The 24103-nt window shown below is 38.6% G+C and overlaps 1 protein-coding gene across 2 annotated transcripts in view; it reads right to left on the minus strand.

Annotated features, from left to right (window-relative positions):
- The window catches only part of ARHGAP21 (Rho GTPase activating protein 21), a 124909-nt gene that overhangs the window by 71147 nt on the left and 29659 nt on the right, over window positions 1-24103 (minus strand). For both annotated transcript variants that reach the window (XM_082313205.1, XM_082313204.1), the window contains one exon: window positions 780-962. In XM_082313205.1, coding sequence (XP_082169331.1) covers window positions 780-962 — 183 coding nt within the window. The remainder of the gene's footprint in view (window positions 1-779; window positions 963-24103) is intronic.

Raw genomic sequence — 24103 nt, forward strand, 5'->3', positions numbered from 1 at the left:
ATCAGTATTAAATGGACGACTTCTCAACACCGGCTACTACACAACTTTCAAAAGGTTCAGTCACATAGAAGAATACATACACCCTTTGAGCAATGCAGACCAATTAGCTACTTAACATTTAGAACTACTTGTTTTAACTTAAAATATTTTACAGTTATTTAAGAAAGTTGTCCTTTAATGTAGGCCTGTATATATTTTGTATGTATTTGTCTCTTGACTAACAGGGAATTGCAGATTGTTGTTCTTTTCAGCAGAAGAAACATAATATAGAAACACAACCTGTCTTCCTAACATACATTAATTTTAGAATACTCGGTTAGAAACTATGGTAAACTAATGTTTTTCCAGGCTATTCTCTTTGTATGATGGTATGACAAATTTCAACTGGACGCACACACACAAAAAAACCCCACCCACAACAAAAAAGAAAATACCCAAGCCTCCCACCTCTACACTTTAAAAGGCGTACAGACTAATCACACCAGCTTTGGGTAAAAAATTCTATACAGAGAAATATTTCCATATTCTGGTCTTACCCATGGTAACAAATATTTGTAACTCTGGTGAGCTCATACCCACTCAATTCCACTTTCTTGGAACAGATCAGTGCGTGGTTATCATACGATGCAATAAGTGAGCCCACCCACCTTACACACAAGGGATCGTTCATCTGTGTAAGACATGTATATACATACATTTACTTTCAAGCAAGCTGGATTTGTTACCCTAAAAAGTATAATAAAGCTATATGTAAGTGCTTCATTATTAATTTCACTTACTTTAAAAGAAAACTGAACTGCAGATTCTGGAGGGTAAACTATGAAGTGTCTTAAGGTGAAGCCAAAACCCTGAGATGTCCTCCTTAGCACGACAGTTTTGGGACCAGGCCAAGAAAAAGTTTCTTCTTCCTCCGATGGTGATATAGCTTCACTCTGCTCTTTTCCATCCTTATTTTTTGATGCCTAAAATAAAAAAAAGCCGAACACAGAAGTTATAATTTGGATAATAAAAAAAAAAAAAAACCAACAACAACAACAACAAACAAAGCAAGACAACAAAAAAAACCAAAAAACCAAACAAACATTACTGTGCACTTGAAAATACAATTTCTCCCCCCATAATCAAAATAACTTGATGATCGCTAATATTTTCAAAATATATGTGTATTGTAAAGCAGCATCCCTTACAGCATTACACCTCTGGTCATATCACATACAGAATTACTCTTAAATTGTAAATTAAGTTAGCTTTTAAAAAAGTCAACGTACAACAGTGAAAGACCCAAATGAACTGCAAGAAATGTGTACAGCTTGCATGTTTTATTTGCTTTCTACTTAATTATATACAAACGTGTCTTCTGGGACCCCATTTCTGGGCACACATAGCTCACACACACACAAACCCAGCTCCTTTTTTCCTCACTTATAATGCAGGCATCGTTTTCTCGACTAGTATCTCCTCACTTAAAACAACTGAAACAGAATTGAAGAACATATGCAATTGGTTAGGCTTGTTTGCCAATACACACTTTTCCTCTAGTCATATCTTTGACGTCACCTTTGGTTTTTCCACCCTTACCTACTTTCTCTGAACATTTCAGTAAGCAAATTCTAAATACACAAGTAAAAAGGTCTAGTTTCCTTTTACAGTCCTACTGCAATCCCTCCTCTCATGCAGAAGTAAGACATCTTGTTTTTTTTTCTTAAGGGTAATTTTATATGCCTGCAACTCAAGAAACATTATTATAAAAATATGTATCTTCTCAGCCTTATATGAAATCTTCCATTTCAATTTTCAAAGTGAGTGCCTCACCACACGGAACATTTCAAATCAAAGGCAGAAGACATACAAAGAAAGCATGCAAAACCCTATGACCCTCCTCTAAATATTCTAGTTCAACGATGCGTGAAGCAAATTTAGATACCAGAGCCTATAGCCTATTCAAAGGGTATTCAAACAGAAATAATAGTCGTCTTGTCCTTCTGTAGCTCTGCCACTGTGGCTCAGCAACTGGCTAATACTGGCAGAATTTACTGCTTGGTTTTCCTCCTGGGCTGCTCCAAAATAATCCCTTTTCATTCAGCCTTACAGCTGGGATCTCAAACTGCAATGCTGATCGGCAAGGTGGGCCCAGCCAACTCCAATCAACATCTAAAGAGAAGACAAAGCATTTCCACTCTAACCACAATGATAGCAACAGGTATTACTGTAAGGAAAATGTTATGGCTGCTTGGTGAGAGTTAACCCACCAGAACAACCTTCTGCATTCAGGTACGTAAAACGCGACCCATTTCTACACAGATGCTATGATTTGTCCTTGGAAACCCACATCTTGCGTGGTACCTCCAACAGGGAGGACAAGGAACTACTAGTCAGTGCTTCAAAGACCAGCCTCCCTACCTCCAACAACCCTGTTCTTCAGCAAGGAAAAACATACAAAAAATGGAGAAGGTCTTGGTGCTACAGCCAAGAGAAGAAATGGAGCCACTTCTGGAACCAGAAAACGCAGAGAATCCAGAGCAGCCTGACAGGACTCTGCTCCTCTGAAAAGCCTGGAAGGATTATCAGCAGATTTTGGAGAGAACAATAATAAGCATCAAGGACTCGATCTCAGCCTAGTCTGTCCTCATCTATGGTCCTCATTCACATTTTAAAGTGTTAGTGTGAAACCAAAAAGACTGTGCAATTAGATGACTAATAAATGAAAAATTAGCGAGGACCGTGGAACTGCCAAGGTGAGTGACTTCAGTTTAAAGTTCAAGCAATGCAAAGATTAAGTTACCAGTTACATAATCCTTTAGCCTAAGGATGGGGTTTGTTACTGAGGTGTTCCCCACCAATCTGTTCGGCTTCTGAACATGACAGCATTTTTTCAGTTCTGCACAAATAAATGTCCCTTCTCAGTCTTTGAATCTCACAACATGAGCAGAAACCAGAGCCAGTAAGAACATTTTGATCCTAGCAAACTGGCAAAAGAAATAGATCCTAATAAAAAATATCACTGGCCTCTAAAAAATGACAGTGATTTCCTTCCATTAAGTGACGGGCAGCAATCCATCTGTTTAACATTCTCCTGCAATCTTTTGTTTCTCCTCTCCAATTTTTATAGGCAACACTTGATGCAGAAGTTTTGAACAATCGTAAACAACTGCAGGTATCGCACAAGGTCAAAAAATTTTAATAAGCAAATACCTATTATTATGGATATGTAAACAGTAAGCTTAAATATCGCACTGAAAAATAGAGGTCTACAATATAGTTACATCTTTTTTCTGACAAAAACCTCCCTAATTAGCCTGAGTTCAAAATACAGCCATACAGAGAACTTCACCAGGTGTGAGAAATGGGAGATGCAGCATTTGACTGTAGTGAGAAGAGAACCTCTAATTTCCTTGTAATTTCACATAAACTTTTAACATTCATGGAAGTTGCTGAACTAATAGTTATTCATAAACAACTGTACTCCCCAGGCAAATCATTGTTTCTTGGAAGAGCCTGCCAGAAGTAGGTGGTTATCTGCATGCCATCCTTGGGCCCCCTGAGAGGTCTGCCAACAGGGCAACAGAAAAAGCCAATATTAATAATAAATGTGAGACGTGTTCAGTATCAGGAACTTTCAGCCACCACTATGAACAAGAATCCGAATTAGAAAGAATAGGGAGTCAACATCTGTTGAGTCACCCTGCGACATGTTCAACCACATCACACCCACCAGAATATCCCTTGCCAGAGAAGGTTTTAAAAAGGAACAACGAAAGTTTTCAAAACCACAAACAAAATAAGGATGCAAGACAGCAAGCAAGAAACAGATGATATTTAGCATAGGCAAGAATATGTTACTGAAGGCAGAGTTCCTACATGGTTTTCCTTGCGAGCCAAAAATGATAGTAATCAAGTTAAGAATACTTAAGTATCTCATATCCTTAAGGTGATTTGTGTTTAGGGTAGGCTCATTTGCATTTCAAGAGAATGAAAAATGAATGACTTTACTTTCATTTCGCACAAAATCTAACAAACCAAAGATTGCCATGTTCCTCACTGAAGATCTGTATGTTTGTTTCTCTATAGATTCAATGCTCAAACTCGAGGTCAGAATGCATGCAATCAAGTTCAAGAACTGAAGAATCCCAGGCTACAAAAAACGACTCAAGCATCATTTCCCCCAGGATTTCTTCATACAAGGTTTCCGCACAAAGTATCTTAAAGCATCATTTCCTGTTATATGTCATTACAAGGACATACAACAGATGCATAAATACATTGTAAAATGCATATTTTGTTTTTAATATTGTATTTAACCCTTTCTTCTGAGCAATGAAAGCATCCATGAAAAATCATATCGCACCCTAAAGAACTACATGAATCGCTGTGAGCTTAACACACAATAACAGAATTATGTAAAATCAGTAAATAGCATTGATGTTTGTAAATGATACTATTTCCAATTAAAAGTAAATCTCAAATAAATAATTTCCTATTATATCAGTCTAAAAAATTTAAAAAGTTAAACACACCCAACTTGCACCGTCTCCAAAGCCCCTCTTTTAAACTTCTGAACAATTTACAGACAGACCTATATTAAGCATGCTAAAAATCCTTAAGTGACAGTCACAGGTAATTGCAATACAAGCTATCAATAAAGAATTGTCGTCTTGACTATCTAAACAGATAAATAGGTATACTCTGACTTCTGAATACTATCTTCATACATGAATAACAGTGAACACAATAAATAATTGATACAACGCACTATCAATCCTTGAAAAAAATCATTCAAGCCATTTCAAAGTTGGCGCAAGTAATCAATGTTCATCTGTATTTCATCTTTGTGTTCAGTACACTAGCTCAAAAGTATTTGGAGGGGAAAGGGGAAAAAGGGGAAAGGGGAAAAAGGGGAAAGTCCTATCAGACCAGCCAGGGGACTTAGCTATCAATACCTCAGTAAGAACATGGAAACAGCCTGTGCTACGCAGGGCCTGCTTCAGCTGTATTTAGCAATGTTCAACTTTTATCTAGTCCACCAAGAAATGAGATACCTGCACTAGCAATTCAGCTAGATGGATATATGCTGAACAGAAAATGGGCTGATGTCACCTTATTTTACTGATTCAACAGCCATCAAATATTTTTTTTTAGTCACTACTGGCATAAGCCAGAGCAAAACAGATCTTGAATATAGTTATTAATCCCTAAAATCATCCCGAGACAGGATATTCGAAACGCTATAATGAATTCTAGGCTCACTTGAAAACAGTGATATCTCTTGTATCGGGTCATTTATTTTCCCTAGTTTCTGTACCCAAATAGCTATCACTTAGTTAACTGCCCTGTTAAATCTGCAATTTCAGAGAAAAAAGGCTTTTCTAAAACAGTTTGATCTTTGGTGACAAAGTATAAGGTCCTTTAAAAAGGTAACACAGGAAAAATAGAAAGTCTTTTCTGGCTAAGGCTACAGAATAGGAGAAAAAAACTGCCTATACAGGCAAGAAAACGTTACCCATAAAACAGCAGCAGGTTTCACTGCAAGTCAGACTTTGTTTCTTTAATAATCAGGTTCTTCCACTGATGGTTTTTAAATAAAGTTATAATAAGCCACTGATCTTTTTAGTCTCAACCATACAGAGAACTCAACTCACTTTGCTAGAAGCTGACAAAAAGTCAAATGAAGCAATAATACATACATCCTTCAAAAAATACTTCTACACTTTTGGTACACTGAAACGATGAAGCAAAGAAATGTATCATGCCTAGAGGACAACACGTCCCCTCGACCCTCATCATTTTCTCCTGTGGTCACTAACCTGAACTCCTGCACGTAAATGAACTCGGACAGAGTAAAAGTTCAATCCACTGGAGAACACACGGTTCCCTGGTCCTCCGATGCGACAGGAAACCACCACAAACCCTCCAAAACACAAACCTCCTCTGTGTTCTTACAATATGTAACACTTCCTCCAAGAAAGATCCAAGACAGACAGACATTTATGACGGCCAAAGAAAAGGTTATACAACTTTTCTTTGAGATGCATTATCTCCATCCTCATTTGCAGTACAGGGAGGTACATCCAGCACCCAGAGAAAGTCAGCCAATGTTTTATCTCAGTAGCACCTCAAAAGCAGGATCATTCACACGAGGTGCAAAATGAGTCTTTTCCTTTCAGTTCTCCTCAAGCTGATAAATCAAAGATTTCAAGGAAGATGGGTCATATGTATAAAGACAAATACAATAATCACATACTGAAACGGTCTCAAGCCGTGGTGAGGTAAGATGTTTCTAATGTCTTTAAATCAGACTGGAATGTACAAATAACATCTTATGTGGAATGAAGTTATTCCCAGTCGAAGAAAAATAATTACTGACACAAAGGTGACACCTTAAGCAAATCCATCCTTCAGGCACCCAAGACACAGCTTTGTTTTCAAAACAAACGAGTTCCATCACTTTCAGCCTCAGCAACATGTTCATCTCTCACTGCAAAAAATCCCTGCAAAGAGACCAGCAGGAAAACTGGAATGCAGAAAACCCCAAACCTACACAACAATTTTAGGCCTCCACGTCAAATACCCACTTGGCGAACCAAAAAACTTCGGACTGACTTTTATGCTTGACAAAATCCTGTAGTCTTCCCCTAAACAAGTAGGAAGGATGTTGGGGAGGACAGCAATTCAGGCAGGAAATGTAACCTGGCAGTATGTGTGCTGACAGTGTCCTTCCCTCAAAGGAGTCTTCCATCATTTTCTGTCCTTGCAAGGTAGCTAGAAGGTGTAGCCATCAGTATCTCCAAACCCACCCTGATGGTCAGAAATCAGTCTGCCAAATCGTTGGGATAAAAGGAAACCTTTAAGAATCCTAGATGTATGATCTTGAATGCTAGCTGACACAATAAAAAAAAAAAAGGCACCTAGAATTTGAAAAAAAAAAATCTTTTGATAAAAACATGAATTAAATATTTAACAGCTATACTATCAGACTTAAGAAACTTTAAGCTAAATTCCAAAGGCATCTGCAGCAGTGCATGCATAATACCAGTCACTCAAAGTTGCCCCTTCTTTACTAACACCAAAGTCAGCCTGTAGAGTTTATTAACACATCATCCCAAGCATCTCAGTATTTTGAATGTCAAACTGGAGCATTTATTTTTGCATGCTACCCCAAAGTCACCCTTCACACTAAACAAGCAACAGGGTTAAAAAATATATATAATTACTAATTACCATTTAATTTACGTATAGATTTAAGCTTAGGGCAGGTATATAATAAGCGTGAATTAGTTGCATCTACCTACGTGCTCTAGCAGCTCCACAGGACTTTTCTCTCTCGCACTCTCTCTCCCTCCACGTAACAAGACATTATACAGCCTTGAGGATATAAAGACATCTGTATGCAAACAAGACATTATACAGCCTTGAGGATATAAAGACATCTGTATGCAAAGCCTCTGCCTTAAATACTACTTTTTCAAAAAATAATTTTGCTTTGAGTCTGCCTATGTAATCTCCGACCCTCTTGTGTACATACTCTCCTCTAAAACTAAATTCTCATCATGTTCAAACCCTACCATTAAGCATTCCTGTGACTTCTAATTTAATCAGAAAATTCTTTTTTTTTCTTGTCTACCTTTTAGAAATACGAACATTAGTTGGGCATGGCCAAGTGTAATCACTTCCTGTCTGTATGTCAAACAGAACTTTGCTAAGTAGAAATAAATCACTGTAATGTTAAAAATAAAAGCTTCCCTCTATCCAATAATGTTTAACTCTCAATATACAACTTACATGCAATACAAATTCACAGTACAACATATACAACACAAGAGTATATACAATATATTTATGTAATTGCTGACATTTACTATGTGCTGACATGTACTTTTTACTACCAGCACTTCACTAAAACTAGACATGACCACAACGTCGCAGATTGGAATGAAAGTAGTTCAGGATGAATGAGCCTTCATCTACAGAGTGACACTGTGAGAGCACACCCTGAACAGAAAAATCAGGCAGTTTGTGACACGGAGACGTACTGAAGCACAGAAGAGGAAAAGTGTTTCCTACCCCAGAACATCCCTAAGCATTCCTCCATTCTTTTGCAGAACGGGCCATGGGGAAATGGATCGAATCCAACAGACCATACTGGACCGACTAACTGGTAGCAAGACCCCAGAGCATGAGACAGAAGGTATCTGTCTCCATCCTGTCCACTTCAGTGCTATTTTAAGAAATCTGCAGGAAGGACTTGGTTGCCCAATGCTAGTAACTGCTGAGCCTGTTTTCAGTTGGTATCAAGAGGAGGCTGCTTTGTCATGAAGCACCTGAAACTGGAAATTAAGATGCAAACAAGCCCTCAAAGCTCAAAAGATCAAACAGCTGCAGAACCACTCTCACCACAAGAGAAAGCTGAGATGTGGAGATAAATGGAGCCTGAGTCCTCACACATACAACAATCAGTAGATTGCATTCACAGAGACAGATAGAACCAGTCCAGTCAGGGCCCTCCCTCTGGGGCCACTGCTAACAGCAGAAGACAGTCTGCTTTTGGAATTAGGAGGCATAGCTCTTCTTCCATGCAGCAGCTCTTCATGAAGGCGGGGTGGGGGAACAAAAAAAAAAAAAAAAAAAAAAAAAACCCTAACAAAACGAAAAAAAAAAGAAAAAAAGGAATGTCAGTCTCCAGAGGAAGACTTCTCACACTCCGAAACTCAGGGAAAGCGCCAGCTCTCAGAGTCACCAGGGGGCCCCATTCATCTCTTACGGGGCGGGTGGTATGCATCTGTGAAGTGCAGGATATTTGCCGAGACTCCCCAACACTAACATATCTCCTGAAATGCAGCTGAGGGTGACGCAGTAACTGGAAAGGATAACAAAGGCAAACAAATTGAAGACCTCGAACAAGCTCTCCAGAACAAGATCCAAATCCTTTATGACTTCAGATGGAGAGAAAGTTACTACAATGAATAGTTTCAGTATCTAGCAACAGAAAAACAGAAATAAATTATTAGCGATTGCCATAAGACTTTGTGACTTCAGTGACTGCCATTGCCTTGCCATAGGGGCAAGGATGGACAACACCATTTCTCATGTTTGCTGCTCACCTTGGTTGTGCAGGCAGGCCCTGAGCAGCCACCAGCAGCAGTGAGGCGGCCTCTGTGAGCAGCTGTCCCTCACTCAGCCCCCTAATGGGTCTTGCTGATAGCCGTAAGGAGCCAAGACATTTTGGAGCAAGGGCAAAGCAATCAAGACGTGAACATCACTCGATGGACTAACCACAGGTCTAGGTGTCTCCTTCACAGGAGCCCACTTTCTATCATTTTAATGCACAGTTACGGCACTAAGCCCAGGTGGCCACAGCAACAGGTCCTTTTTGGGGGGCTAACCAAAGTTTAGGTATTTGCTAGGAGGTGGTCCTGGCAGCAAACCTGCCACTTTCTTTCAGGAGTGTGAATCCCACCCAGATGGAATACAAGCTTGGAATATTCTGTTAATTCAGTAATGAAGGCAGTGGCTGCCTGCCTGGAGCAGAGATCAGCGAGGACACCAACACAGACTTTGAAATGCATCTCAGAACTGAATAACCCAATTCAATAAAATACATAAATGATGTCCTCAAACCAAGCCCAGGTAAAGAGAAAGGCTTAACAAAGCGACATAAGACTACTCCACATGTATGAAGTAAGTGGGAAATCTGCAACCTTTCAAAAACGAAGTGTCTGTGCCAGCACAGCAGATGGCTGGGAGGCACAGGGAAGGAGAGCTGCATTACTGCCATGCACCATGCAGGCTACAGAGCTGGCTTGGGGGTGGAAGGAGAAGGACAGAGGGACACGTGTTTCTGTGTACTTTTATAACTACTATTGTAGTAAACACAATCATTCAAAAGGAGAAACAGTATTTTCAAGACAAAGGATTTCAGTTCTCAAAAAGGTCAAGGCGCACACAGAAAATAAACAATAAAAACCTCCACACATGCAGCTTATTACACAGCTTAAACTTTCCTTACTGTGCTCTACTGTTCATGAAAGGCTGCTTTGTAAAGCACGGCGGTTGGTGCTCATGTCAGTCTCATCACTACTCCACAAGACCTGAAAAGCAAAGCTGAAGGCTATCTACAGCAACCTTTACTTTCCTCCCTCACCTTAAAATGCTCACACATTTATATTGCATTTTTCTCCCTGAACTCAAATACAGAAAAGCAAGAAGGGTTAGAGGAAGCCTATATATTAAAAACTCCATCTTCTTGATTTAAAATCAGTTCCTCCATCGTAACACAAATAACGAGCTGTACACGGGCAAACCACTCAAGGATTTAGTGACATGGGACAGTCTGAAAAAGGATTATCTCAAAAAATGTCACTTCCATGTGTCTGTTCAACTGAATATTGTTCAGTTTACCTGACTCTGGATTAAACACAGTGACACCAACTGGCTCTGTAAACTGAGCCTAGCTGGACATACTGGCTTGAATGAAGGAGCATGCAGCTTCTCAGGCCAGCGGAGATCCAGAAAGAGTTCTTCTACTTTGAAGCAGGGAGAATCCCAACCTACTAAGTCTGGCTAGACTTGAAATAGCTTTTTACACAGAGAAAGCTCTGGTTTTCTTATACTGTAGTTCTGATACCTGGACTTTTTGCACTATGCTCTTAACTTCACCAAGAGCAAGATCAGGTCTGGCATGATCAGGTCTGTGCTCCACCACAGCTCAAACAGGACTTCTCCAGAGTTAGCACCTAATCCCCATATTATCCAGGTGTATACATAAACTAACTTATCAGATCTCCCTTTAAACACCAGATACTAGCAAGTTTAGCATACTTCAACACTAAAATGATCCTAATCTACCATATAAATGTCTATTACATTTTATATTATATTATATATACACACAAAAAGTACACTATATTTTGTGTGTGTGCACATATATACACATATATTTGTAGCAGCTTGTCCACATCCAAAAACTGTAGTGCTTTACTGAGATTCTTTTCAAAGCTAAGCGCACTTCAGTTTAGATCATGCCTTCTACTTCCACAGACTAACAGCCAATTTCAAGCAAGAGCACCAAGAAACGGAGTAAAAAGTATAGGGACTTCATAGGACAGAGATGCAAACTATTTTCACCATGTGTTTTTGTTTGTGTCTTGCATTTAGTATTGACAATAAAACACCCACACAGTTCATAGTATTAAATTTAGTGAGAAAAACATTAAAAACAAAAAGAAATTGAGAGCTTCCTTGTTTTCTTACAGGCTCATTAGCAAAAGCCTCCCCTCTTAACAGCTACATCCTTAAACTGGAAAGAAAGGAAACATCTGCAGGGCTGGTAGCATAACAGCAAAGTGTCACGTGATCTTAATTTAGCTAAATTGAAGCTTTTCCTTCTCTGCTTGTTCTGTCGTTGCTTAAGGATAGGAAATGCTTTGTCCTCACCTTACAGTCTAATCTGAAAACATCAGAGACAGGAGGCGAAGAAAGCATGCTTCTACCCCTCAGCATTGAAGCAATGTTTGAGGTTACTCCATGCGTGATAAAAGAACCTTCTCAGCAATCTGACAGAAGCGATAAAGAGTGGTTTGCACAGAGTCACCGTCTGTCAAGGGCTGCCTTACATTGCTTCTTTCAGCCTATGGGAACTTTTTGATAGACCCAAGAGTACGAGCCACCCCGTGACCCACTCCACTTCCTACAAATGGGGAGAGAACAATAAGAAACACCGCCAAATGTCCCCAGCTAAGTACACTACTGCGAAAATAGGAGTGAGTTTCAACAAAGTTTGTGCTCTTTTGCTTTCTAGAATAACGTGGACTTTATCAAGCACACAGCATACCAGGTAACTTCCACTACACTTTCACCACACTATTATAACATACCTATCTACATATGTGAGAGAGTTTTGCAGAAGCCATTAAGAAAAACAAAATCACCACACAGTGTAAAACCTGACCTGCACAGACCCCATTTCAATAACCAGATGCACCACGGCTTTAAATTAACATCAGCTCTGAAACTACCTCCACATTTCCTTCAGTTCATACTGTTTCTCTCCACCATAGTCAGAGGCTATGTCTTGGTTCAAAAAACAATCAGTTCTGCAAGGGACACAGTTTAAGTTGGCCAAACCACCCAAGAGAGCACCCACATCTACACAGCCTCTCTGTCCCTACAGCAAACCTCTGTGCTTGGACTAGGCTACTCCATGATGCAGCTACAATGCTGAGTAAGGGCTTTACTTTGTGGGCTCAGCAGTGGGACAGAAATACCTTACTGCTCTCTATCAAATGTAGGTATGAGGCTGATATTCTCTTACTGAAGTGACTGAACTCTTCAACATAAACAGAATATGCTCATTCCTGTTCTAAAAACAAGAAAATGAAATCATTTAGAGACTAGCCACACCACTTCATCTGCATAAATGCATCATCATACCTGCTGATCATTCAAGCTGTTAAGATCATTCAATTCTGCAATATTACAGCTTTACTTAAGATTTTATTTCATGTGCAACAGAAACGTCTCTGACCTGCCCAAAGCCAAAATGAAGCCTTTGGAAGATCAGGGAATTGACCCTCAATGTCAAAATCCAAACTGCCACCCTAAAACCATGGTTATTGCAAGCGAGTTGTTCTTCCAGAGTCTGACTCTGTTTGTGGAAGATTTACCTAGACACGAGGACAGTTTTAAGAACAACTGGCTTGACAGAAAAACTATTTGTATCAACCCTAAACTTGCTAAAAGTTTAACACAAAGAACATGGCTCAAAACATCATACAACTTGTAAGACAAACGTGACGAGATTCTTTACATCCCCACACACACAGCTTCCCTCCTCAAAAATAACCTCTAAATAGACAGCTTGAGCTACTCAGCGTTAAAGCTTTCTAATACAGAGACTATTAATAAACTCCTGCAAACTCATCACTTAAATATAATCCTGGTCCCGTGTTTCAAGTTGAACATATTGTATAATGTACAACTCAGAAGTGAAAAGGCTTGGGTTTTGCACAAAAAAAAAATTAGCATAAACAGATGTAAAGCCACATATCCAAACACCCAAGTTAAATTATTTCAAAACCCTGCATTTGTAATCTATTGTGCATATACAACAGAGGAAGAAAAGCAGCGTTTTCAGTGAAGAACTTTGTTTACAAAGATATAATGCACAAGAAGATGCTTTAAAAAGGACTGTCAAGTCATTAATCTGAAAAAAAAAAAAAAAATCTTAAGTCTTTATGCCCAGAGATGAGATATCACTAAGAGGATAGAGAGGAGAAAGTTGTCCACAGGATTTTCAGTTTAGCTGCAAATCCAGAAGCTTCTGAACATTGACTTAGGATGTGATCATACATGACCTGCGTATTTACTCACAGTTTGCATTGAATACATCAGTAAGAATGGTTGATATAGATGACTAAATCTACATTTGTATCTCTGTCTGGAAGTTGGGGTGGGGGGAGAGAAGGAATCTATTTTAACACAAATCTATTTGCTTATTTAAGAACTACTTGTCTTCGCATGCCTATTACTATGGCTCAAATTGCTCACTGTTGCCGAGTTACTTCCCTGTACTTCTGATTATTACAAAATGTTTCTCCAACAATGTGAATTCCCACAATGAGTAAAGCCACCAGTTATTTCCTGCAATGATTTTACACCTTTTACTCAATAAAACTGAAAACATCACACCCTGCACTGCTATGAGACAAGATTTTTATCGTATTCCCTCCTTCCCCGACGCAGCAGATAAACAGAAATAAGAGCACAGTAAGATAACATAAATATCACATTTCAAAACTGTTATCAGCTGCAAATGTCTCAGAAGGAATGCAGCCACCTTTGTTATTTCATCCTCCAAGTGACACATTTGGAAGACTGGAAAGCTTTTTTAATGTTATCGGAGATTCTCTGACAGAAGGGAAATAGCTGCAGTGCAGCAGCTGCTGCAGTACTGCTGCGTTCTTGGGCTTGAAGACAACGTGAGAGCTGGGCTTGCACTGCAACATCTCATTCTCACATCCTGCCTCACAGAAAAGACAGCCTGCAATAATGAACTTAAGTTAAAAAAAATAGAAGTAAGAGGTCTTGGCTGCCATAATGTCACAACCTACTAACGTACTGTCATGTACAACAATGTAGTCTTTGATGAGAAGGTTCCTCCAAGCCCAACAACTTCAATGGTCAGGCCCACCCCATGCAATGAAATTTGACCAACTCTAAGTTTACAGAACTTTGTAGAATACCTGGCTCTGGCTAAGAAACCCAAGATTTAGGTATGTACATGGCTGAAAGAACATTTTTGTTACTTTTAGAGGTTAGGATGCAGCAATAAGATAAAAAAAGAGAAGCCAGATGTTGTTCAGCAAAGAACCAATAAGGACAACATATCAGATGATCTGCTCTCCTCACACTAATAAAAGTCTGCTCAGAGCACGGTGATGACCTATGCTCTTTGCTGGTAAGAAGACAACCTACATTCAACTTGTGGTCTACTGTTCCCTATCTAAGACTTGAAAGCAAGGTATTTGTGACACAAGGAGAAAAAAACAAAACTGTTATATCATCTACTTCATATTATCTACCAGTAATTCTTCCAGCCATCTGAAGAAGTGGTATTTATTGTTTTAGACATACTTGCTCTAATATATTGCACCATGGCCACAAGGTGAATAGACATACCAAGCATCTCAAAAGTTTACCTGCATGCTGAAGGCTGATAAAAGATGTCCTTGAGAGGACAGAGGGGGTAGGTCCTTCTGCACCTTACTGAAGATGAGCCTAGTTATTATGTTACTGAGTAAAAATATTACTTAGCACTTCCATACATTTGTTGAAGAAGAACTCTTACTTGGATCACAACTAGTATGCTAAGTTATGATTCTGAGACTACAACTCTATAAACACCAGACTATTGAAGGAAAAAAAAATTGCCTTAGCTTTATTTTTTAAGGCATTTTCTCTCTCTCTCTTTGTTTTTTTTTGGTTTTTTGTTTTGTTTTGTTTTGTTTTTGTTTGTTTTTTTTTTTTTTTTTAGGAAAAAAAGCACTAGAAATTCCTTACCAAGACCAGACTATATTAATAATAGGATTAATCATCTATGATACTGCTGGGGCAGTCTGGATAAGTACAGACACAAATCTGTACATAAATCTATTTAAAATGGTCTCCCACAGGATACTCTCCTTCACTAATCCTACATTTCCAATCAGACTGAAGTTCTAAATTGCCCGTAAGACTTGCACACTTGAATCCACCCCATGTCCCGCAAGACAACAGTCACAGACAACACAAAAAAGAAGCAAGACACTTCAATACCTTGCAATAACTCATTTTAAGAAAGATTAGAAGATAGGTAATGAAGCTGTTCCATGAATAAAGAGTGAAAGATGAAAAACGGCAAGTATTTCGTTTATTTTTGTACTCTTAGATTACTGCAGAAGGCTTCCGAGTGATTATTCATGGATCACCACGTGATAGCCATCAATCCCGTCCAAGGTTTTCACTAAAAAATGTAAATCACTGACGTCAGCAGAACTACACAGATTTGAATCATCTAATAATTTGACTTTAGAGGTTTCTGTTTTAGTACGAAACACTGCATATCCCTTGAAAAACTTTAGGAAATGTATGCCGGGGGCGGGGCAGGGGGCAGAAACACTAAAATCAAAAGAAATCCTTAGAATGACTCTGTAACCCAGTTTGAGAAATTATTAGTAACACATAAAGACAATTGAGTAGATTCGTAGTTTCTTCTTGAATATATAGGGCTCTGAGGAACCTGATCTAGTTGTAGGTGTCCCTGCCAATTGCAGGGGGGATGGACTAGATGACCTTCCATCCCAAAGCATTCTATGATTCTATGATATATTTCTGATGACTCTTTAGAAGAAAACTTGTTTTCCTATAAGGCAAACCTTCAACTCAGCTCTTGGATCACAAGCAGTAATTCATCCCCTGATGTTTTACTGGGGTCAGGGTGGATGGAAATTGCCAAAAAAGCTGTGTAACTTCTCTTAATTCAAGGTTACCATGAGCCAAACCAGAGTTGTGCTGCGAGGTTACACTTGAGAAAGAGCGGTTAGTCTCAGACTTCACAGGTCACCCACCTGCTTTCTCACCAGAAGCCTGCTTGGACACTGCTAGGTGCAGAACCTGGAGAGCAACACTGCTACAAGAAGCAGTGTGCATCTCTCACCAGGCCTGATAGCTTCCACTTCTGCCATGGCATTTCAATGCAGTAGGAAGAGACCAGCTACACTGTAATATCCATAAATGAACTTTCAGCTTCATTTCAAAGAAAAATATCAGCAGCAACTCATTAAAATGTATAGTTTACAGGGACTGCAGTAAAAAAACAAAACAAACAAACAAAAAAACCAACACAAAACAAACCACCCCAAAAAAACCTGAAACACAGCAATTGCATATTCTGCTTAAATAATAAAATCTAGGAAGATCAAGCAGTTCAGTAACATTTCTACCTCAAGCATGCAAGTAATTTGAAGTATATTGATCTAAGGCTTGGTTTTTCTTTTCAGCTTGGTAAGAAACAGTTTTTAGGTTGTGTGAACCCTGTTCTGGTTTTTTGTTTGTTTTTGGGTTTGTTTGGGGTTTTTGTGGTGGTGGTGGTGGTTTGGGTTTTTGTTTTAGTTTGTGGCAGGTTTTTTTGTTTGGTTGGTTTTTGTTTGGTGTTTTTTTTTTTTTAAATGTTTCACTTCAATCTGCTCAAAATATAATTCCCCTTTCCCTTCCCTCTAGTTATATCGAACTCATTTTGAAACTTCACAGGAGTGCCCATATCATGAGCCAAGCCTTTTCTTATTTCTTCTTGATTTCTCTGAAGTATGGGAAGCAATTGTCATATTGAATTTGCCTATACAGGTGAATTCTTACATGTGTAAGCAAACTAGATCAAACTTAGTGAAACAGTTAAGCATCTGGGAAAATTAAGACTCTAAAAGAATGCTTCAAGTTTCCTCTGTTTTTTCAAATTCAACAGAAAAGACTTCTTTAACCTATAACGTTAAGGAGATGACTCAAAAAACCCAGACGTTGTGAATCAGCTTTTACATCATTTAAAAAAAAAAAAAAACAAACCAAAACCAACAACCAAACACAACACACAACAACAAAACCAAAAAAAACCCAACACACAGCAATGTATTTTCCTGATTAAGAAGTTCCATTACAGACATGACATACAGGGGTTGTTTGTATTTTAAATGGCATATTGTTTCAAAGGACTTCTATGTATGGTGGGAATATTTTTGAATCACCTGGCTCTAAGAAGTTCCTTCCCCTTACACCATAGAAGAATAAAATAAATTTTCTTCAGTGACTAGCTGAATGTTATATGAAAACTAAATATCTAGAGTACCTTGAAAGTAGTATTACAACTGCATACACTATTTTAAATCCTTTATAAGTGGATTCTATTTTAAAACATTTCCATTCAAAATTCAGGCAGGGTTGTTTCCCCCCCGCCCCCCCAGTTCTGCAGTAAGTCAGTCAATTAGACTTAAATTTGTCCATATTAAGAACTGAATAACATCCTGTGGAAATTTATTTTATCTTGTATGTTTACAAAAAAAAAAAAAAAAAGTAACAACCTCCCCTCACACTATTTTTTAATCATATTCATGATCAACTATTTTGAAATAGCCAAGATGTTTGAGTCCTTTTAAAGCAGGAAAACAAATCAGCTTTATATTTATTAACAATGCAGTTTATCCTGGCATATGTCCCCCTTCCTGTATGTGACATTTATCTTTTTGTGCAATTCATGAAGTAAAATCCCTCAAAGCTTAAGACTCTAAGAAAACAATCTAAAGTACTCAAAGTGTTAAAAAAAGCAATTATATAGTCAAAGCATGCTTTATATGATAATAACTCTAGAAAACTCCCTGGTAAATGGCAACATTTCTAATACTACATCCTCAATAGGATTGGGGGTAGGGAAAAGAGATCAACCGGAGCCTTTTTTTTTTTTTTAAATACTAAATTATATAATCATATTAAAATATGTAAGGACAAGCAAACAACAAACCTGACCGCTCCATGCACAATACAGGTTACATATAAAACTCCAGTTGTGATTGATCATGCAGTCCAAAATCCTGAACTGGGCCATATCTTGCTCTAGCGCAGAATGCTGCTGTGCTCTGACTCAGCTTTTGTCCGGGTGATCCTCGAGGATATGAGAGCTATGCAGTAATGACATTCAGGAACAAGGACCTTCCTTCCTGTTCAGTTTCCCTTCCCACCCCAACCATGTGTCAACTCAACAAGATAAACTGACAGAACTGCATAACATTCTTCAAAATAATACTTCCGAAGCTGCCAAATCATGCATTTCTGGGAAAAAAAAAATGGGAAATAAGAACAACCTAAGAAATCTCACTATAGCAAACACAGGCACTCTCAAACTATGCTTGTTCTTCCCAGCCCCCTCTTCATTTCTGCTACTGCTGAAACCAGCCTGAATATCAATAATTTCATGTAATAATTTATATCATATGAATCTTAAACTTGCTCAGGCACAGTTGTGATGATGGCTTCTGTGTTTTCATGAGGTCCAAGAGCTTATGGCTCTTACTTAAACACAGCACAACATGAGCAACTTTTCAAAGTGAAGAAAATTTCACAGTTTTCATAAAAATTATATAGATTTTTCTAGTTCAGGTTGTTAAATGACAGGCTCCCCTTTAAACGTATCAGAGTACTGTTAGCATTGCACAGAAACACTGTCTCCCTTTTGCAAGGAAGGATGACAGCCACTCTATTGAGAGGGAAACAGAAGATTAGTGGGATCCTGAGAAACTGCAGAGATACTGGAAGAGTTTCTTTCTTTAAGTATTTCTTTTTTGCAATCGGAGAACAACCACTCTATTTCAGCATGCACCTCACCTTCTGTGTCTTTACTGTCTACCTTGTATTCCCTCTTCCCCTTCAAAGGTGAGATTCAGAAATATAGGAAATGTGTTTCCACAGAAACATACACATTCTATCTGATGATTACATGAACTATTAGACTAGTCACAGAAACAACTTAAAATAATCTGCAGTTTAAACACCGCCATTAACTAACAAACGCTTCAGAAACAGACAGGCATGGTTCTATCTACCAGCTGTAGCTCAAAATAATTTAAAACTAGAACATGTTATTTGTTGAAGGTGTTAGAGATCCCAAACATCTCTCCAGTGGCACAAGAAGGGACGCAAGCATTCTGACCTGAAGCCAAGGAAGGAGCAGAGACAGTCCCAAAGAAAATAGGGCCTCAAGGGTCCCCCCATTGCCAGGCTCAACTGCTCCTTCAGCAAGAAAAGGATAAGGATAGCAAAGGAGACAAGACGTGTATGAGGAGAAGGGCAGTGTTCTGTTTGCATCAGCACTCATGCTCTGCCTCAAGGAAGAATATCTGTAAGATGCAAAAGGCTTTTATATCTTGAGAAAGTATGGAGGAACGCGACAGGAACAGGTGCCCAATTCACCCTTTGGTCCAGTAACGGCCAAACAACTGGAAAGTACTTCAAATGTGAAAGAAATTCTGTGAGATAAAAGCGGCCTAGAAATACAATAAACTTGTATATGAGGATCAAACAAATGTCATGGCCAAACAGCAGCTTGTAACTTTGGAACAGTGATACAAATATGGCCTCGTTTGTTTTAACCAAATCAAACAAAAAAATTTTGTGCTAATTTCTCATCCCAAGGGCCCTGGGAATTAATGCCACAGTCCAAGCCAACCTCTTCCCTTCTCACCAGCGTGAGCAGTCTGCAAACTTCCAAGACACACTTGTGTACAACAAATCTATTCTGGTTCATTTTAAGATGCACATGGCAGAGATTCTCTATTATCCTTACAACACCTAATTATGAAAAATGGAGAACAGTAGTATCAGTGCAACAGGGCAGAAAATGAATGTGGCCTCAGAAAAAGCACTTAAAGAAGGAGATTAAAGAGCTTGAGATATTAAAACAATAAAATCTGCTCATACAAGCTAAATGGTCTGCACTGAAGCAGCCTGTGCTGACAAGGGGCTAGAAGAAATGTCCTGCTTAGCAACTATTACTAGGTGGAACAGATACACTTCCTCACAACAGACATCATAACTACCCAAGCTTGAGAAATCTTGGAGAGGGAGGATGTTTGGGAAGGTCTTACGGAGTAGGGGGTTACTGCAGAGCTGCTGGAGCAGAACGAGGCAGCGAAGTCTCCAGGACAGGAATGCTGGAACGAGGAGGGACCTGGCACCCTGCAGGACTGGCAGCAGGGGTGCTGGCAGAACGTGTGGGGCAGCCTGCACACGGCTGGAAAAGCGGCCTGCTGCACATTAGTTGCGCTATGGAAAAATGCTGTCATCAACTAAATAAGGTGGAGGAAAGAAGAGAAAGGAGATCTGGAAAATTAAGAGACTGCTGTTTTGTACTAAAAACATCATCAACCAGGTTCTTCTTAAACAGTACTTTGGTACGATTCTGCAGTGATCGGTTTCATTATCAATTATCTACTTCAAGATCCATGAAGTATCACTCAGTATTTACTCCCTATGAAGTAATTGAAAGTACAAGTATTCAACATAGAATATTAAAAGTCTCCTACTGCACAGTATGATATAAAAAAAGAAAAAAAAATTGAGTCAGTTAAACCTCAGAATCAAATTGGTGCAACTCTTCCCATAAAATCAGAAGCCATTATTAACCTGTTACTTTTTGGCATTCGTTTTCAAATCTGTTTTAAGGAAATTGTAAAACAAAATTTATTTTTTTCCCCCTCCAATCTGGCCAGTGCTTATGTACCATTGCAATTCATGCACAAGTGTGCAAATACTACAGATAAAAACATAAATAACAATATAGAGCAGTAGGACAAGATTTTCAGAAACAATCAGTATTGGTCTGACAGCTGCCACCAAAAATCAGTATTAAAATGCTTGTAAATTCCAATAGGTATAGAATGAGGTGACGACCAAAGTTTTTGCGAGCCTGAGTCTTTACTGAAGTCCCTTAGGTAAATGGAGGCGCTCAGAAACTGCTGCAAGAGTAGCATCAATACTAAGTTGCAGTTGTTGCTTAAAACTGACTCTTTCTCACAATTTTCATCTAAGTCAATCTGTGTAGCTGTAAATTTGATCTGCCATTACTGAAGACTGTTCCTGATAATCTTCAGATGGCCTGGCAATTGCTCCCTCATTTACAAGAAACAATCTCTTTCCTGGTACGAGGCTAAATCAAATTCCACTAGCTTAGTCCTCCCCTGTTCTAACCTTACTTTCTTTACCGTTAACATGTTTTTTGGAAGACCTTATTTATTTCTCCTAAGCATGGTTAACTATGCTTAGGAGATTCTGCTTAGAAGATTCTTGTGCAAGTGCACAAGAATTGATGGAACCTCCTTAAAGTAGGCATACAATAAATAGAGAGCTTCCCTTTTTGCCTTCAACACTCAATTTACTAATGCCTTCCTTAAAAAAAAAAAAATTAATGCAAAAACAAAACCAAAATAATTTGTGTTGCAAATATTTTAAACTTTTAAAAAGTTGATAAAAGTTTTGCCCAAAATTTAAAAGCAAGGCTTCCACACTGAATTTCCAATTTGGAGTATAAAAAGGCCAACAGAGCATTTAAAGATGCACTCATTGCATAAGTAGAGAATGACAGAGGACACACGTCAATGTTAGCAGGCTCCAAAGGTCTCAATGTCCAAATGCCCAAAGATTTCCTTGTCATACACTGAGCTTTGATTGGAAAGAAAAAAAAAAAGAAAAAAAAAAAAAAAAAGATTATGACATCCCGGTTTTGTAGTTCTACTGCTGGTCAGTTTACCTCCCCCTAAAATAATGAAGAGACCACTTCAAATTCAAAGAATACAATGCAGTTGAAGCTCAATTATGCAATTTATTAAGTAAAAAAAAAAAAAAAAAAAAAGGGTAAGAGCCTGTCCAAAGCATCATGTCCTCTCAAAGACTGCCTGTCACACAGTGTAATGTTTTCTCCTGGTGGTAAAAACTGCAGGTTTAGGGTCTCAGTATTTTGAGGTAACTAAGCTAAAAACAGGTCAGAAATATAACTTCAACTCGTTATTTCTCAGAATCTGTCAGTCTTGTATGCAAATTCTGGAGGGTTAAAAAGGAACAGTAGAGAAGAGCCAACATTTTCCTAAAAAATATGCCCCTCAAGTATCTAGACTTCTATCTAAAAACTGCGGTGAGCTTTCTGAAACAGAAAACACAGCTCATGCTCACAGAAAGGAAGGGCTTCCACTTCCTAACGAGCCCAGATACTTTTTGTACATGAGCAAATATGCAAGCCGTACACAGGGGTCAACTGCATCGTCGGCACACACTGGAGCGTGTCCCAAAAAGATGCCTCTCAGAACTTAGAGCACCAAGTTCTTTGAAAGGGTGCATCCTTTAGTAAAGAAAACCTTTTTTTTTTTTTCCTCCATTCAGCTAATTCTAGTCAATTCATGTTCTCTTCTTAGAGAACACGCCTGTGTAAGAAGGCACTGTGAATCTATATATGCTAATGCATAAAAATTACTCTCTAAGGTTATCTTTTAAGAGTCAGGCATGGAAAATGTACTTCAGTAAATGATGACTGGACTGAGAACACAAGTAAACTGAGGAAGTCCTATTACAAGCAAACCTAATTATTACTTTATCTATCCAGTTAAGAAATTAGCATGCTTGGAGCCAGTAAGAGAATTTCAGTGGCACTACTGTCCAATACAACAACAAAGGCTTTGCTGCACTCTACACCAAGCAACGAGTATTTTCTCCCTTGTACTGACATTTTAATGATTTCAAAAATAAAACAAAGCATGCACACACATAAGCAACAAATAGCATCTTCATTGGTTCCACCCTTCTTCCACATCAGATAAGATGTTTTTCAAATCTGGAAGGCAATTATTTTCCACCAGAAGTTACAAGCTCCTAGGAAGGACAAGATCTTGTTCACCCTTGTCCCAAATACAGAAGACGTAGAAGGCTTTTATAGTACCTCTCAATCCCCTTTGCTACATTAACCACAGTTGTACACAATGATTACGTGAAAAGAATTTCAAAAGCCACTGAAATACATTTCAGAGGTTACCAACAAGGTGTAGACGGATAATAATGATGAAGCTCCAGAGGAAATCTGGCTTGTTTTAGTAAATGAAATTGAGAAGTGCACAAGAACAAAAAGGAAAAGCATGTCTGAAAAAAAGAGTATTTCCATTGCTCAGCTCACAAGATTGACAATGAGAAAAGTTCCTACAAACCAAGTCAAGAGCAGGAAGAAGCTGAAATATGATTTCCATTCTGAATTCTTTCCTATCATTGGAATTGTTACAAAAAGCTATGAACATTAAAAAAGGAAAAAACAGTAAATACAAAAAACATCTCTCTATATATTAAAAAAAAAAAAAAAAATCTGGAGTGTTTCCTTCCCCCTGTATCAAATTCTTTTTAAGATGCAATACAGTTAATAGAACTAGAAACACAACAGATATCCTTAGGGGAAAAAAATTCAACTCTAGAACAGCTGGCACAGTACCATTTCAGGCTGTTTAACACATTTGTACCAGTCTGCTACAACTCTCCTAGTAGTCCAAGGTACTGAAAAACCAAGCAAGTACACAGGACTTACCACTCTTCCATCAGAAACTAAGGGCAAAAGAAAATAACTGGGATTAGCATAACTGTCATTCTTCTTCTGCATGAATGCAACTCATGTTTTTAATCAACATATAAGCTCATTAGATGAATCAAGCAATGTATTTTTGTGTTCAATTTTGTGAACACAGACACACACACACCCCGCAAACAAATCAGCAATACCTAAATCATATAAGAGAGTTGTTCTAGTAACGTTTTAAAGACTCATGCAGAGTGAGGTACTCATCTGTTTAGCTCCCTAACTCTTCGAAAATCCTCTTGCATCCACTCTCAGATGACTTCACCATCACCCTGTTTGCCTCCAAGAAGGATATGGGATAGCAATATTGATCTGTTAAGAGTTAGTTTGAGTCGTGACAGAGAAAACTCCTTTTCTCTTGAGCTACCAGTTCACCAGTTAAGCTGAAGTACTGCCCACTTCCTTAGATTTTAGCCTCAGCCATTTTCG

The sequence above is a fragment of the Platalea leucorodia genome (assembly GCF_965183815.1).
Source record: "Platalea leucorodia genome assembly, chromosome: 1".
Taxonomy (NCBI): Eukaryota; Metazoa; Chordata; class Aves; order Pelecaniformes; family Threskiornithidae; genus Platalea; species Platalea leucorodia.